This window comes from Chiloscyllium plagiosum, unplaced genomic scaffold (genome assembly GCF_037043375.1).
Source record: "Chiloscyllium plagiosum isolate Xiang-an unplaced genomic scaffold, Cpla_swu_hap1 HiC_scaffold_10, whole genome shotgun sequence".
In the NCBI taxonomy this organism is placed as follows: Eukaryota; Metazoa; Chordata; class Chondrichthyes; order Orectolobiformes; family Hemiscylliidae; genus Chiloscyllium; species Chiloscyllium plagiosum.
Window position 1 is genome coordinate 2,003,172 of NW_028270148.1, and position 14,059 is coordinate 2,017,230.

The 14,059-nt window shown below is 46.6% G+C and overlaps 1 protein-coding gene across 3 annotated transcripts in view; it reads right to left on the reverse strand.

Moving 5' to 3' along the window:
* Positions 1–14,059, reverse strand: part of LOC122553146 (protein EFR3 homolog B-like) — a 211,183-nt gene that overhangs the window by 135,390 nt on the left and 61,734 nt on the right. For all 3 annotated transcript variants that reach the window (XM_087991014.1, XM_087991015.1, XM_087991017.1), the window contains exon 9: positions 13,680–13,815. In XM_087991014.1, the coding sequence (XP_087847140.1) occupies positions 13,680–13,815 (136 nt within the window). The remainder of the gene's footprint in view (positions 1–13,679; positions 13,816–14,059) is intronic.

A 14,059-nucleotide genomic window follows, 5' to 3' on the forward strand; every position in this document is an offset into this window, starting at 1 on the left:
AAGGGGAAAAAATTGGTGGATGAAAGAAAAGTAGCAAGAAGCATAGAACAGACGGTGAGAAAGTTCTACAAGTATATGGCAAGGAAAAAAGCAACTAATTGACCAATAATCTATCAGAGGGTGGGACTACAGAATTAATAATGGGAAACCCGAAATGGTAAAGGCTCTGAAAAATGATTATGCAACTACCTTGATAGTAGAAGACATAAAGAATTCAAAATTTATTAGAAAATCAAGAGGAAAAATGAAGAAAGAAACTTGAAACAATATCGGCCTTCAAACATCCACCGAGAGATTGAGGAACAAATATATAGGCAGATTGTGGAAAGGTGCAATAAAAACAGAGTGGTCATAGTATTGACAGGGACTCCCTTAGAGCAACAGTTTTAGACTGGAGGGAGGGGGGGGGGAGAATGGTAAGTGCATACAAGAGGATGTCTTGAAACAGTGTGTGGATGATCCAACCAGAGGAGGAGCCACAGTTTACCTTATATTGGCTAATGAACCTGGCCAGGTGACTAACCTTTCAGTGGGAGAGCATTTTGGTAACAGTGATCACAACTCCTTAAGTTTTAAGATAGCTATGAGCAAGAATAAGTACAAAATGGCAAGGTACAAAATGGGAGAGGGTAAATTATGTCAGCATTAGGCAGGAGCTAGGGAGTGTTAATTGGGAGGAGCTGTTATCAGGCAAGTCCACAATTGACATGTGGGAACTGTTTAAAGACCTGCCGGGCAGAGTTCAAGACTGGAGGGAGGAAGGACAATGATGGCAAGGTAAGGGACCCTTGGATAACCAGGGAGGTTGTGAATTTAGTCAAAAGGGAAAAAGATGCATATGTAAGGTTGAGGAAGTGAAAATTGGATAGGACCTGTGAGGATACAAGGAAAGCAGAAAAATACTCAAGCAGGGAATAAGGAGAGCACGAAAGGCCAATGAAATGACCCTAGTAAGTTGGGTTAAAGAGAATCTCAAGGCATTTGATACATACATTAAAAACAAGAGGATAATTTGGGAGAAGATAGGACCACTCAAAGATAATGGAGGGAATTTGTGCTTAGAAGCAGAGAGCGTGGATGAGATCCTAAATGAGTACTTTGCATCCAGGAAAAGGATATAGAGGATTTGTGTGAGATTTGTGTGGAGCATGCTAATATGCTAGGGCATTTTGAGATCAAGAAAGAAGTGGGGTTGGATCTCCTGAAGAGCATTAAGGTGGATACGTTCCCAGGGCCCGGGTTACTGAGAGAGGCAAGAGGGGAGTTTGCTGGGGCCTTGACTACGACTTTTTATCCTTGCTAACCAGAAGGCTAGCGAGTAGCTAATGTTGAGGATTCTGAGTAATCCACAATGGAGGATGGGAAAAATTTCTGACTGTAAGAGCTGCTCCTTTTTTTGAGGTACTTTAGGTGTTGGAGGTGATTTCCTTGAATTCCAGGAGCAGCAATTACTGTTTTATATGCTGTTGCATTGTTTTGGAACTTTGGAACAAAAAAGTCGAAACAACAGCAGTTTTAAAAGGGAGAAGAGCAGACAAAGGAAGCACATGGTGAGGACAGTGCAGGAGAGAGGGAGAGAGACAGAGAGAGAGAGAACCTGCACAGTTACTCCCTTTGCTGTTTTTGAATTCATGTGTTGCTGGACATCGGAGTGCATCTGGGAAAATTAACAAACAGTGAATTTCACAACTAATCTTGGAGGAACTGGTTTGGGCGAAGTTCACAACACAGAATCAGATAAGTTAATTGTTGTTTTAAGTCTGTCCAAGAGAAATGCTGTATTAGTGAGTACAGTGAGTTCTTTCTTGATTACACGTTTTTGGAGATAAGTCTCCTGATTAAGCCATAGCTCTTAATTTAACCCAGTGCAGTGTTTTGTAGAGGAATAAAACGGCGTTATTTTCTGGGTCTGTAGATTGTGAAGGAGCAAAAATGGCCTTTGCAGTGATATGTACTTCTTGTCAGACGTGGGAGTTTAAAAAGAGTTTAAGGGTTAGTGCGGATTATATCTGCCATAAATGCTGTTGGATGTGAATCTTATCAGATCGAGTGGATTGGTTGGAGAGACCGATAGAAGCGATGAGGAATTTGCAACAGCAACAGTATGTGATGGATGGCAGTTATAGGGAGGGGGGAAAGTCTCAGATACAGTCACATAGATGGGTTAACTCCAGGAAGGATGAGAGAGGTCGGCAACTAGTGCAGGAGTCTTTTGTGGATATACCCATTTCAAACAGGTATGCTGTTTTGGAAAATGTAGGGGGTGATGGATTCTCAGGGGAACGTAGCACAAACAGCCAAGTTTCTGGTATTGAGACTGGCTCTAATGCAACGAGGGGTACGTCGGCTTCCAAGAGATCAATTGTGTTAGGGGATTCTGTAGTTCGAGGTACAGACAGACGTCTCTGTGGCCAGCAGAGAAAAAGCAGAATGGTGTGTTGTTTTTCTGGTGCCAGGATCAAGGATATCTCAGAGAGGGTGCAGAATGTTCTCACGGGGGAGAGAGGCCAGCAAGAGGTCATTGTCCACATTGGAACCAATGATATAGGAAGGGAAAAGGTTGAGATTCTGAAGGGAGATTACAGAGAGTTAGGCAGAAATTTAGAAAGGAGGTCCTCAAGGGTAGTAATATCTGGATTACTCCCAGTGCTACGAGCTAGTGAGGGCAGGAATAGGAGGATAGAGCAGATGAATGCATGGCTGAGGAGCTGGTGTACGGGAGAAGGATTCACATTTTTGGATCATTGGAATCTCTTTTGGGGTAGAAGTGACCTGTACAAGAAGGACAGATTGCACCTAAATTGGAAGGGGACTAATATACTGGCAGGGAAATTTGCTAGAACTGCTTGGGAGGATTCAAACCAGTAAGTGGCGGGGGGGGGGGGGGGGGGGCAGTGGGACCCAGGGATATAGTGAGGAAAGAGATCAATCTGAGATGGGTACAGTTGAAAACAGAAGTTAATCAAACAGTCAGGGCAGGCAGGGACAAGGTAGGACTAATAAATTAAACTGCATTTATTTCAATGCAAGGGGCCTAACAGGGAAGGCAGATGAACTTAGGGCATGGTTAGGAACATGGGACTGGGATATCATAGCAATTACGGAAACATGGCTCAGGGATGGGCAAGACTGTCAGCTTAATGTTCCAGGATACAAATGCTACAGGAAGGATTGAAAGGGAGGCAAGAGAGGAGGGGGAGTGGCATTTTTGACAAGGGTTAGCATTACAGCTGTGCTGAGGGAGGATAATCCCGGAAATACATCCAGGGAAGTTATTTGGGTGGAACTGAGAAATAAGAAAGGGATGATCACCTTATTGGGATTGTATTATAGACCCATTATAGGGGGGGTCTATAGTCAGAGGGAAATTGAGAAACAAACTTGTAAGGAGATCTCAGCTATCTGTAAAAATAATAGGCTGGTTATGGTAGGGGATTTTAACTTTCCAAACATAGACTGGGACTGCCATAGTGTTAAAGGCTTAGATGGAGAGGAATTTCTTAAGTGCGTACAAGACAATTTTCTGATTCAGTATGTGGATGTACCTACTAGAGAAGGTGCAAAACTTGACCCACTCTTGGGAAATAAGGCAAGGCAGGTGACTGAGGTGTCAGTGGGGGAGCACTTTGGGGCCAGCGAACATAATTCTACTCGTTTTAAAATCATGACGGAAAAGGATAGACCAGATCTAAAAGTTGAAGTTTTAAATTGGAGAAAGGCCAATTTTGACAGTATTAGGCAAGAACTTTCAAAAGCTGATTGGAGGCAGATGGTCGCAGGTAAAGGAACGGCTGGAAAATGGGAAGCCTTCAGAAATGAGATAACGAGAATCCAGCGAAAATATATTCCTGTCAGGGTGAAAGGGAAGGCTGGTAGGTATAGGGAATGGTGGATGACTAAAGAAATTGATGGTTTGGTTAAGAAAAAGAAGGAAGCATATGCCAGGTATAGACAGTATAGATCGAGTGAATCCTTAGAAGAGTATAAGAAATCTACATTCATCCCGTGTGGTTGGAGGGTTCCTAGGCGGAAGATGAGGCACTCTTCCTCCAGGCGTCGTGTGGCCAGGGTCTGGCGATGGTGGAGGCCAAGGACCTGCATGCTATTGTGGGCGGCACGGTGGCACAGTGGTTAGCACTGCTGCCTCGCAGCGCCAGAGACCCGGGTTCAATTCCCGCCTCAGGCGACTGACTGTGTGGAGTTTGCACGTTCTCCCCGTGTCTGCGTGGGTTTCCTCCGGGTGCTCCGGTTTCCTCCCACAGTCCAAAGATGTGCAGGTCAGGTGAATTGGCCATGCTAAATTGCCCGTAGTGTTAGATAGGGGGTAAATGTAGGGGTATGGGTGGGTTACGCTTCGGCGGGTCGGTGTGGACTTGTTGGGCCGAAGGGCCTGTTTCCACACTGTAAAGTAATCTAATCTAATCTAATCTATAAAGGAAGTTGAAGTATACTTAAGAGGGAAATCAGGAGGGCAAAAAGGGGACATGAGATAGCATTGGCAAATAGAATTAAGGAGAATCAAACGGGTTTTTACAAATATACTAAGGACAAAAGGGTAACTAGGGAGAGAATAGGGCCCCTCAAAGATCAACTAGGAGAAAGTGAGGACTGCAGATGCTGGAGTACCATAGTTGAAAAATGTGGTGCTGGAAAAACACAGCAGGCCAGGCAGCATCCGAGGAGCAGGAGAATCGACGTTTCGGGCATAAGCCCTTCTTCAGGAATGAGGCTGGTGTGCCAAGCGGGCTGAGATAAAAGGTAGGGGGGAGGGAATTTGGGGGAGAAGCGCTGGGAATACGATAGGTGGAAGGTTAGGTGGGCTTGGATCGGCGCAACATCGAGGGCCAAATGGCCTGTACTGCACTGTATTCTTCTATGTTCTAAGGAGGTGAGGGTGAGGGTGATAGGCCGGAGATGGGGTGGGGGCGGAGAGGTTGGGAAGAAGATTGCAGGTCAAGAGGGCGGTGCTGAATCCGAGGGTTGGGACTGAGATAAGGTGGGGGGAGGGGAAATGAGGAAGCTGGAGAAATCTACATTCATCCCGTGTGGTTGGAGGGTTCCTAGGCGGAAGATGAGGCACTCTTCTTCCAGGCGTCATGTGGCCAGGGTCTGGCGATGGTGGAGGCCAAGGACCTGCATGCTATTGGCGGAGTGGGAGGGGGAGCTAAAGTGTTCAACATGGCGTGGTTGGGTTGGTTGGTGCGGGTGTCCCAGAGGTGTACTCTGAAACGTTCTGCAAGTAGGCAGCCTGTCTCTCCAATATAGAGGAGACCACATCGGGTGCAGCGGATACAGTAAATGATGTGTGTGGAGGTGCAGGTGAACTTGCAACGGATATGGAAGGATCCATTGGGGCCTTGGAGGGAGGTGAGGGGGGAGGTGTGGGTGCAAGTTTTGCACTTCTTGCGGTTGCAGGGGAAGGTGCCGGGAATGGAGGTTGGGTTGGTGGGGGGTGTGGACCTGACGAGGGAGTCGCGGAGGGAGGTGGTCTCTCCTGAATGCTGATAGGGGTGGAGAGGGAAATATATCCCTGGTGGTGGGGTCTGTCTGGAGGTGGCGGAAATGATGGAGGATAATATGATGTATCCAGAGGTTGGTGGGGTGTAGGGTGAGGACCAGTGGGGTTCTGTCCTGGTGGCGATTGGAGGGGCGGGGTTCAAGGGCGGAGGTGCGGGAAGTGGAGGAGATGCGATGGAGAGCGTGGTGGACCACGTTGGAGGGGAAATTGCGGTCTTTGAAGAAGGAGGCCATTGAGTTGTTCGGTAGTGGAATTGGTCCTCCTGGGAGCAGATGCGGCGAAGGCGAAGGAATTGGGAATATGGGATGGCGTTTTTACAGGGGGCAGGATGGGAGGAAGTGTAATCTAGGTAGCTGTGGGAGTCGGTTGGTTTGTAGTAAATGTCTGTGTTGAGTTGTCGCCCAAGATAGAAATGGAGAGGTCTAGGAAGGGGAGGGAGGAGTCTGAGATGGTCCAGGTAAATTTTAGGTCGGGGTGGAAGGTGTTAGTAAAGTGGACGAACTGTTCAACCTCCTCATGGGAGCATGAGGTAGTGCCAATACAATTATCGATGTAGCGGAGGAAAAGGTGGGGGGTGGTGCCAGTGTAGCTGCGGAAGATGGACTGTTCCACATATCCGACGAAGAGGCAGGCATAGCTGGGGCCCACGCGGGTACCCATGGCTACTCCTTTGGTTTGGAGGAAGTGGGAGGATTGGAAGGAGAAGTTGTTAAGAGCGAGGACCAGTTCAGTCAGTCAAAGGAGGGTGTCAGTGGGAGGGTAGTGGTTGGATTGGCGGGAAAGGAAGAAGCAGAGGGCTTGGAGGCCTTCGTGATGGGTGATGGAAGTGTATCGGGATTGGATATCCATGGTGAAGATAAGGCTTTGGGGGCTGGGGAAGCGAAAATCATGGAAGAGGTGGAGGGCGTGGGTGGTGTCCCAAACGTGGGTGGGGAGTTCTTGGACTAAGGGGCACAGGACAGCATCGAGGTATGCAGAGATGAGTTCGGTGGGGCAGGAGCAGGCTGAGACAATGGATCGGCCGGGGCAGTTGGGTTTGTGGATTTTGGTTAGGAGGTAGAAACGGGCAGTGCGGGGTTGTGGGACAATGAGGTTGGAGGCAGTGGATGGGAGATCTCCTGAGGTGAAGAGGTTATGGATGCTCCTGAAGTGATGAGGTTATGGATGCTCCTCAGGTGATGAGGTTATGGATCATGACCCCACCTCACACCACCAAACCTTGACCATGTCCCCACCTCACACCACCAAACCTTGACTATGACTGCAGCTCACACCACCAAAAAAGGACCACATCGCCCCCACGTCGATCACCGTCCCCACGTCAATCTCCACCCCCACTTCGATCTCCGCCCCCACGTCGATCTCCGTCCCCACGTCAATCGCCGTCCCCACGTTAATCTCCGCCCCACTTCGATCTCCTCCTCCACGTCGATCTCCGCCCCCACGACTAACTTCGCCCCCACTACTAACCTCGCCCCAAGACTAACTCCACCCCCACTCCCAGCTCCAGCCCCACACCAGGTCCTAGCTCCCAGCCCTACCGTATTTTCACTATCCCCCCAGATCTCCCCCTCTCTGAGGATGAACGATAGTCCTCAGCAGAGGCCTCACCTTCATCCCCCTACGCCCCAGGATCAATGAGTTCGACACGCGCTAGATATCGAGCATTTCTTCCGCCACCTTCGTCTCCGCGCCTACTTCTTCAACAAGGACTCTTGCCCACCCTCTGACGACCCTTTCTCCCGGCTCCAACACACCCCATGCACCTGGCCTCATACCCGCCCTCGATCTCTTCCGCCGTGACATTGACCGCCTCAACCTGTCCACCCCTCTCACTCACTCCAAGCTCTCACCCTCACAACGTGCAGCCCTCCACTTCCTCCGCTCCAACCCAACCTCACCATCAAACCGGCAGACAAGGGAGGCGCAGTGGTAGTTTGGTACACTGATCTTTACACCGCTTCATTCCTGAAGAAGGGCTTATGCCCGAAACGTCGATTCTCCTGCGCCTCGGATGCTGCCTGACCTGCTGTGATTTTCCAGCACCACATTTTTCCCCTCAAAGATCAGCAAGGTGGCCTTTGTGTGGAGCCACAGAAAATGGGGGAGATATTAAATGAATATTTTGCATCAGTATTTACTGTGAAAAAGAATATGGAAGATTTGGACTGTAGGAAAATAGATGGTGACATCTTGCAAAATGTCCAGATTACAGAGGAGGAAGTGATGGATGTCTTGAAATGATTAAAGGTGGATAAATCCCCAGGATCTGATCCCTGAGAACTCTGTGGGAAGCTGGAGAAGTGATTGCTGGGCCTCTTGCTGAGATATTTGTATCATCGATAATCACAGGTGAGTTGCCGGAAGACTGGAGGTTGGCAAACGTGGTGCCACTGTTTCAGAAGGGTGGTAAAGACAAGCCAGGGAACTATAGACCAGTGAGCCTGACCTCAGTGGTGGGCAAGTTGTTGGAGGGAATCCTGAGGGACAGGATATACATCTATTTGGAAAGGCAAGGACTGATTCGGGATAGTCAACATGGCTTTGTGCGTGGGAAATCATGTCTCACAAACCTGATTGAGTTTTTTGAAGAAGTAATGAAGAAGATTGATGAGGGCAGAGCAGTAGATGTGATCTATATGGACTTCAGTAAGGTGTTTGACAAGGTTTCCCATGGGAGACTGATAAGCAAGGTTAGATCTCATGGAATACAGGGAGAACTAGCCATTTGGATACAGAACTGGCTAAAAGATAGAAGACAGAGGGTGGTGGTGGAGGGCTGTTTTTCAGACTGGAGGCCTGTGACCAGTGGAGTGCCACAAGGATTGGTGCTGGGCCCTCTACTTTTTACATAAATGATTTGGATGCGAGCATAAGAGGTACAGTAGTAAGTTTGCAGATGACACCAAAATTGTAGTGGACAGCAAAGAGGGTTACCTCAGATTACAACAGGATCTGGACCAGATGGGCCAATGGGCTGAGAAGTGGCAGATGAAGTTTAATTCAGATAAATGCGAGGTGCTGCATTTTGGGAAAGCAAATCTTAGCAGGACGTATACACTTAATGGTAAGGTCCTAGGGAATGTTACTGAACAAAGAGACTTTGGAGTGCAGGTTCATAGCTCCTTGAAAGTGGAGGTGCAGGTAGATAGGATAGTGAAGAAGGCGTATGGTATGCTTTCCTTTATTGGTCAGAGTATTGAGTACAGGAGTTGGGAGGTCATGTTGCACCTGTACAGGACATTGGCTCGGCCATTGTTGGAATATTGTGTGCAATTCTGGTCTCCTTCCTATCGGAAAGATGTTGTGAAACTTGAAAGGGTTGAGAAAAGATTTACAAGGATGTTGCCAGGGTTGGAGGATCTGAGCTACATGGAGAGGCTGAACAGGCTGGGGCTATTTTCCCTGGAGCGTCGGAGGCTGAGGGGTGACCTTATAGAGGTTCACAAAATTATGAGGGGCATGGATAGGATAAATAGACAAAGTCTTTTCTCTGGGATCGGAGAGTCCAGAACTAGAGGGCATAGGTTTAGGGTGAGAGGGGAAAGATATAAAAGAGACCTAAGGGGCACCTTTTTCACGCAGAGGGTGGTACACGTATGGAATGAGCTGCCAGAGGATGTGGTGGAGGCTGGTACAATTGCAACATTTTAGAGGCATTTAGATTGCTATATGAATAGGAAGGGTTTGGAGGGATACGGGCCGGGTACTGGCAGGTGGGACTAGATTGGGTTGGGATATCTGGTCAGCATGGACGGGTTGGACCAAAGGGTCTATTTCCATACTGTACATCTCTATGACTCTATGTTCCTCTGTTTAAGAAGGGAAATAGGGGTAATCTAGGTAACTACAGTCCAGTCAGTCTCACATTGGAGGTTGGGAAGCTATTGGAGAGAATTCTTAGGGATAGGATTTACTCACACTTGGAAAAGCATGGCCTATTAGGGACAGTTAGCAGGTTTTCTGAAGGGCAGGTCATGTCTTACTAACTTGATTGAATTTTTTGAGCAGGTGACGAAAGTGATCAATGAAGGAAGAGCAGTGGATGTTGTTTACGTGGAATTTAATAAGTCTTTTGACAAGGTCCCTCATGGTAGGCTCATCCAGAAGATTAAGATGCATGGGATCTACGGTGACTTGGCCACGTTGACTCGGAAATGACTTGCCCATAGAAGAAAGAGGTGGTGGTGGAAGGGTGTTTTTCAGGCTGGAGGTCCGTGACTAGTGATGTTCCGCAGGGATCCGCACTGGGACCTCTGCTGTTTATGATATATATAAATGACTTACATGAAAATATTGATGGATGGGTTAGTAAGTTTGCAGACAATACAAACATCGGTGGAGTTGTGGATTCTGTAGAAGGTTGTCAAAGAATACAGCGGGATATAGATCAATTGCAGCTAAGAGTGGAGAAATGGCAAATGGAGATTAATTTGGGTAAGTGTGAGATGCTGTATTTTGGGAGATCAAATGTTAAGGAAAAGATACAGTTAATGGCAGGACTATGAACAGCACTGATGTACAGAAATCTTGGATTCAAGTCCATAGTTCCCTGAAGTATCCACACGAGTAGGTAGGGTGGTAAAGAAGGCAAATGGCAGGCTTGCCTTCATTGGTCTGGGAACTGACTATAAGAGTCAGAATGTCATGTTTCACCTTCAAAAGACTTTGGTTAGGCCACAATTAGAATATTGTGTTCAGTTCTGATCGCCACATTACAGGAAGAATTTGGAGGCATTGGAGAGGGTGCAGAAGAGGTTTACCAGGATGCTGCTTGGACTAGAGAGAATGAGCGATAAGGAGAGGCTAAATAAATTTGGGTTGTTTTCTCTTGAGCAACAGAGGCTGAGAGGAGACCTGATAGCAGTCTATAAAATTGTTAGATGCATAGATAAGGTTGATAGTCAGAATCTTCCTCCCAGATTTGAAATGTCTAATACTAGGGAGCATGCATTGAGGGTTAGAGTGGGAAAGTTCAAAGGTGACGTCAGGGGCAAGTTTTTTACACAAAGAGTGGTAGGAGTCTGAAATGCACTGCCAGGGTAGCACTGGAGGCAGATACAATAGGGGCATTTAAGGGACTTTTAGATAAGCATATGAATATGCAAGGAATGGAGGGATACTTGTCATGTTCAGCACAACATCCTGGGCCATAGGATCTGTTCCTGTGCTGTAGAGGAGAAAGTGAGGACTGCAGATGCTGGAGATCAGAGCTGAAAATGTGTTGCTGGAAAAGCGCAGCAGGTCAGGCAGCATCCAAGGAACAGGAGAATCGACATTTCGGGCATAAGCCCTTCTTCAGGAATGAGGAAAGTGTGTCCAGCAGGCTAAGATAAAAGGTAGGGAGGAGGGACTTGGGGGAGGGGCGTTGGAAATGCGACAGGTGGAAGGAGGTCAAGGTGAGGGTGATAGGCTGGAGTGGGGTGGGGGCGGAGAGGTCAGGAAGAAGATTGCAGATTAGGAAGGCGGTGCTGAGTTTGAGGGATTTGACTGAGACAAGGTGGGGGGAGGGGAAATGAGGAAACTGGAGAAATCTGAGTTCATCCCTTGTGGTTGGAGGGTTCATAGGCGGAAGATGAGGCGCTCTTCCTCCAACCATCGTGTTGCTATGTCTGGCGATGGAGGAGTCCAAGGACCTGCATGTCCTTAGTGGACTCCCCCTCCCACTCCACCAAGGACATGCAGATCCTTTGACTCTTCACCTTATCCATGCTGCTTATGATATTACGAACTTCTATAAGGTCCCCGACAGCCTCCAACTCTCCAGGGAAAATGGAATATTCCGCCTCTCCCTATGGCTCAAACCCTCCAACCCTGGCAACATCCTTGTAAATCTTTTCTGAACCCTTTCAAATTTAACATCCTTTCTCTAGCAGGGACACCAGAATTGAACACAGTATTCCAAAACTGGACGAACCAATGTCCTGTTCAACCTCAACAAGACTCTCAACTCCTATAGGGAAAGTGAGGACTGCAGATGCTAGAGATCAGAGCTGAAAATGTGTTGCTGGAAAAGCGCAGCAGGTCAGGCAGCGTCCAAGGAGCAGGAGAATCGACATTTTGGGCATGAGCCTGAAAAAGGGCTCCTGCCCGAAACTTCGATTCTCCTGCTCCTTGGATGCTGCCTGACCTGCTGCACTTTTCCAGCAACACATTTTCAGCTCTCAACTCCTATACTCAATGCACCGCCCAATATCTATTCAGATGGATAAAAGATTGGCTGACTAATAGGAAACAGATGATACATTGGTGATTTTCAGGTTGACACAATGAAATTAGTGGAGAGCCACAGAGATTAGGGCTAAGTCCTAGCTATTTAGAATTTATATTAATGATTCAGATGAAACAATTGTGTGCATTGTAATCAGATTTGCTGATGGTATGAAGGCAGCTAGGCAAATATGTTGTGAGGACTCAAATAGCTGTAAAGGGAAGTAGATAAGTTAAGTGAATGGACAAAGATTTGGCAGCTGGAGAGCAATGTGGAAAAATGTGACACTGACCACATTGGCAGAAAGAAAAGAAAAACAAAATGTTATCTAAATAGAAGAAGTTGCAGAAATGCTTCAGAGTGTCCACAGACATGATTCATTAACATGTTACCACACAGGGAAAGCAAGTGATTAGAAAGACAGATGAAATGTTGGTCTTTATTGCAAGGGGGTGAGGTATTAAAATAGCCAAGTCTAGTTATAGCTCCGTAGACAATAGACAATAGGTGCAGGAGTAGGCCATTCTGCCCTTCAAGCCTGCACTACCATTCATTATGATCATGGCTGATCATTCTTAATCAGTGTCCTGTTCCTGCCTTAGCTCCATAACCCTTGATTCCACTATCCTTGAGTGCTCTATCCAAATCTTTCTTAAATGAATCCAGAGACTGGGCCTCCACTGCCCTCTGGGGCAGAGCATGCCACACAGCCACCACTCTCTGGGTGAAGAAGTTTCTCCTCATCTCTGTCCTAAATGGCCTACCCCGTATTTTTAAGTTGTGTCCTCTGGTGAGACTGCACCTGGAGTACTTTGTACAATTTTGGTTACCTTACTTAAATTGGGACAAATATGCATTAGAAGCAGTTCAGAGAAGGATCATTAGGCTGGATCTTGGGAAGAGGAGTTTTTCTTATGAGGAAAGGTTGAGCACATTTACCCTATACTTGTTTGGAGTTTGTAAAAATGTGAGGTGATCTTATTGAAACATATATAATGCGGCTGGACAAGGATATTTCCTCTTGTGGGAATCTAGAACTCAGGGTCATTTGAAAATAAGACAACTCATAAATAGAATCATAGAATCCCTTCAGCATGGAAGCAGGCCACTCAGCCCATCAAGTCCACACCAACCCTCTGAACAGCATCCCCCCCAGACCCACCCCATCCTTGTAACCCTGCATTTCCCATAGCCAATCCACCTAACCTGCACATCTTTGGACTGTAGAGGGAAATTGGAGCACCCGGAGAAAAGCCACATAGGATTCCGGAGAATGTGCAAACTCCATGTAGACAGTCACCTGAGGGTGGTATCAAACCCGGGTTCCTGGTGTTGTGAAGCAGCAATACTATCTACTGAACCACTGTGCTGCCCATTCAAGATGGAGATCATAGAATCATAAAGTACAAAAGACGTTCTTAAGTCCATCAAGAAAAGGTGGAATATCTTCTCTCAGATTGAGAGATTTGAAATTCTCATCAACGAGCAGTGGAAGCTGGAACGTTGAATATTTTCAATGCTGAGTTAGACAGAGTATTTATATAAAGGAGCCAAGTATTACTGAGGCTGACAAGAAATTGGAATTGAGACCACAATCAGATTGGCCACGATCTTATTGAATAGTGAAGCAGGCTTGAAGGGCCACTTGTTCAATTTCTCTTCCCATTTCTTATGCCATGTTCACCCTATCTGTTTTCTGACATAATCTTATTCAGATTGGCAGCTGAACAGATGCTGGTGTTATAGCCTCATTATACTACAAAGTTACAATGTTAGTTGTCTGATTTGTTCAGGTATACCAAATTACAGCTATCATGTGTAAATGACTGCAACAGACAATCTAACAAAGCCCATGAACACAAAACTGTATACTGTTCAACTATTAATACATTATTATTAATACAAGACAACATTCAGAATAAATAACCATTAAGAATCTTTCCTACTCACCTACAGATCCACCAGCTGCTATGACAGCAGATTCTGACAACACCTCCACAATGCCAGTGCGTACTTTGGCAACACTCTTACTATTGGCATCCAGGTGACCCACCAACTGCTGAATGACCAAATGGGAATGCTGGGACTGCATATGAGACAGAATCAGGAAATGCTCCTTCAGAACTATTACACTTATAATTTTTCCCTGTTCTGATGAAAAGTATGACCTAAAACATTAACTCTGATTTCTCTCCATACTTGAGAACATGCTTTATACCTGCTGAGCTTTTCCAGAAATTTCTGTTTTTGTTTCTGATTTATAGCATCCATAGTTCTTTCAGTTTTTAACTCTGTTTCTCTCCTAACTGAGGTTACCAGAGCTGCTGAGT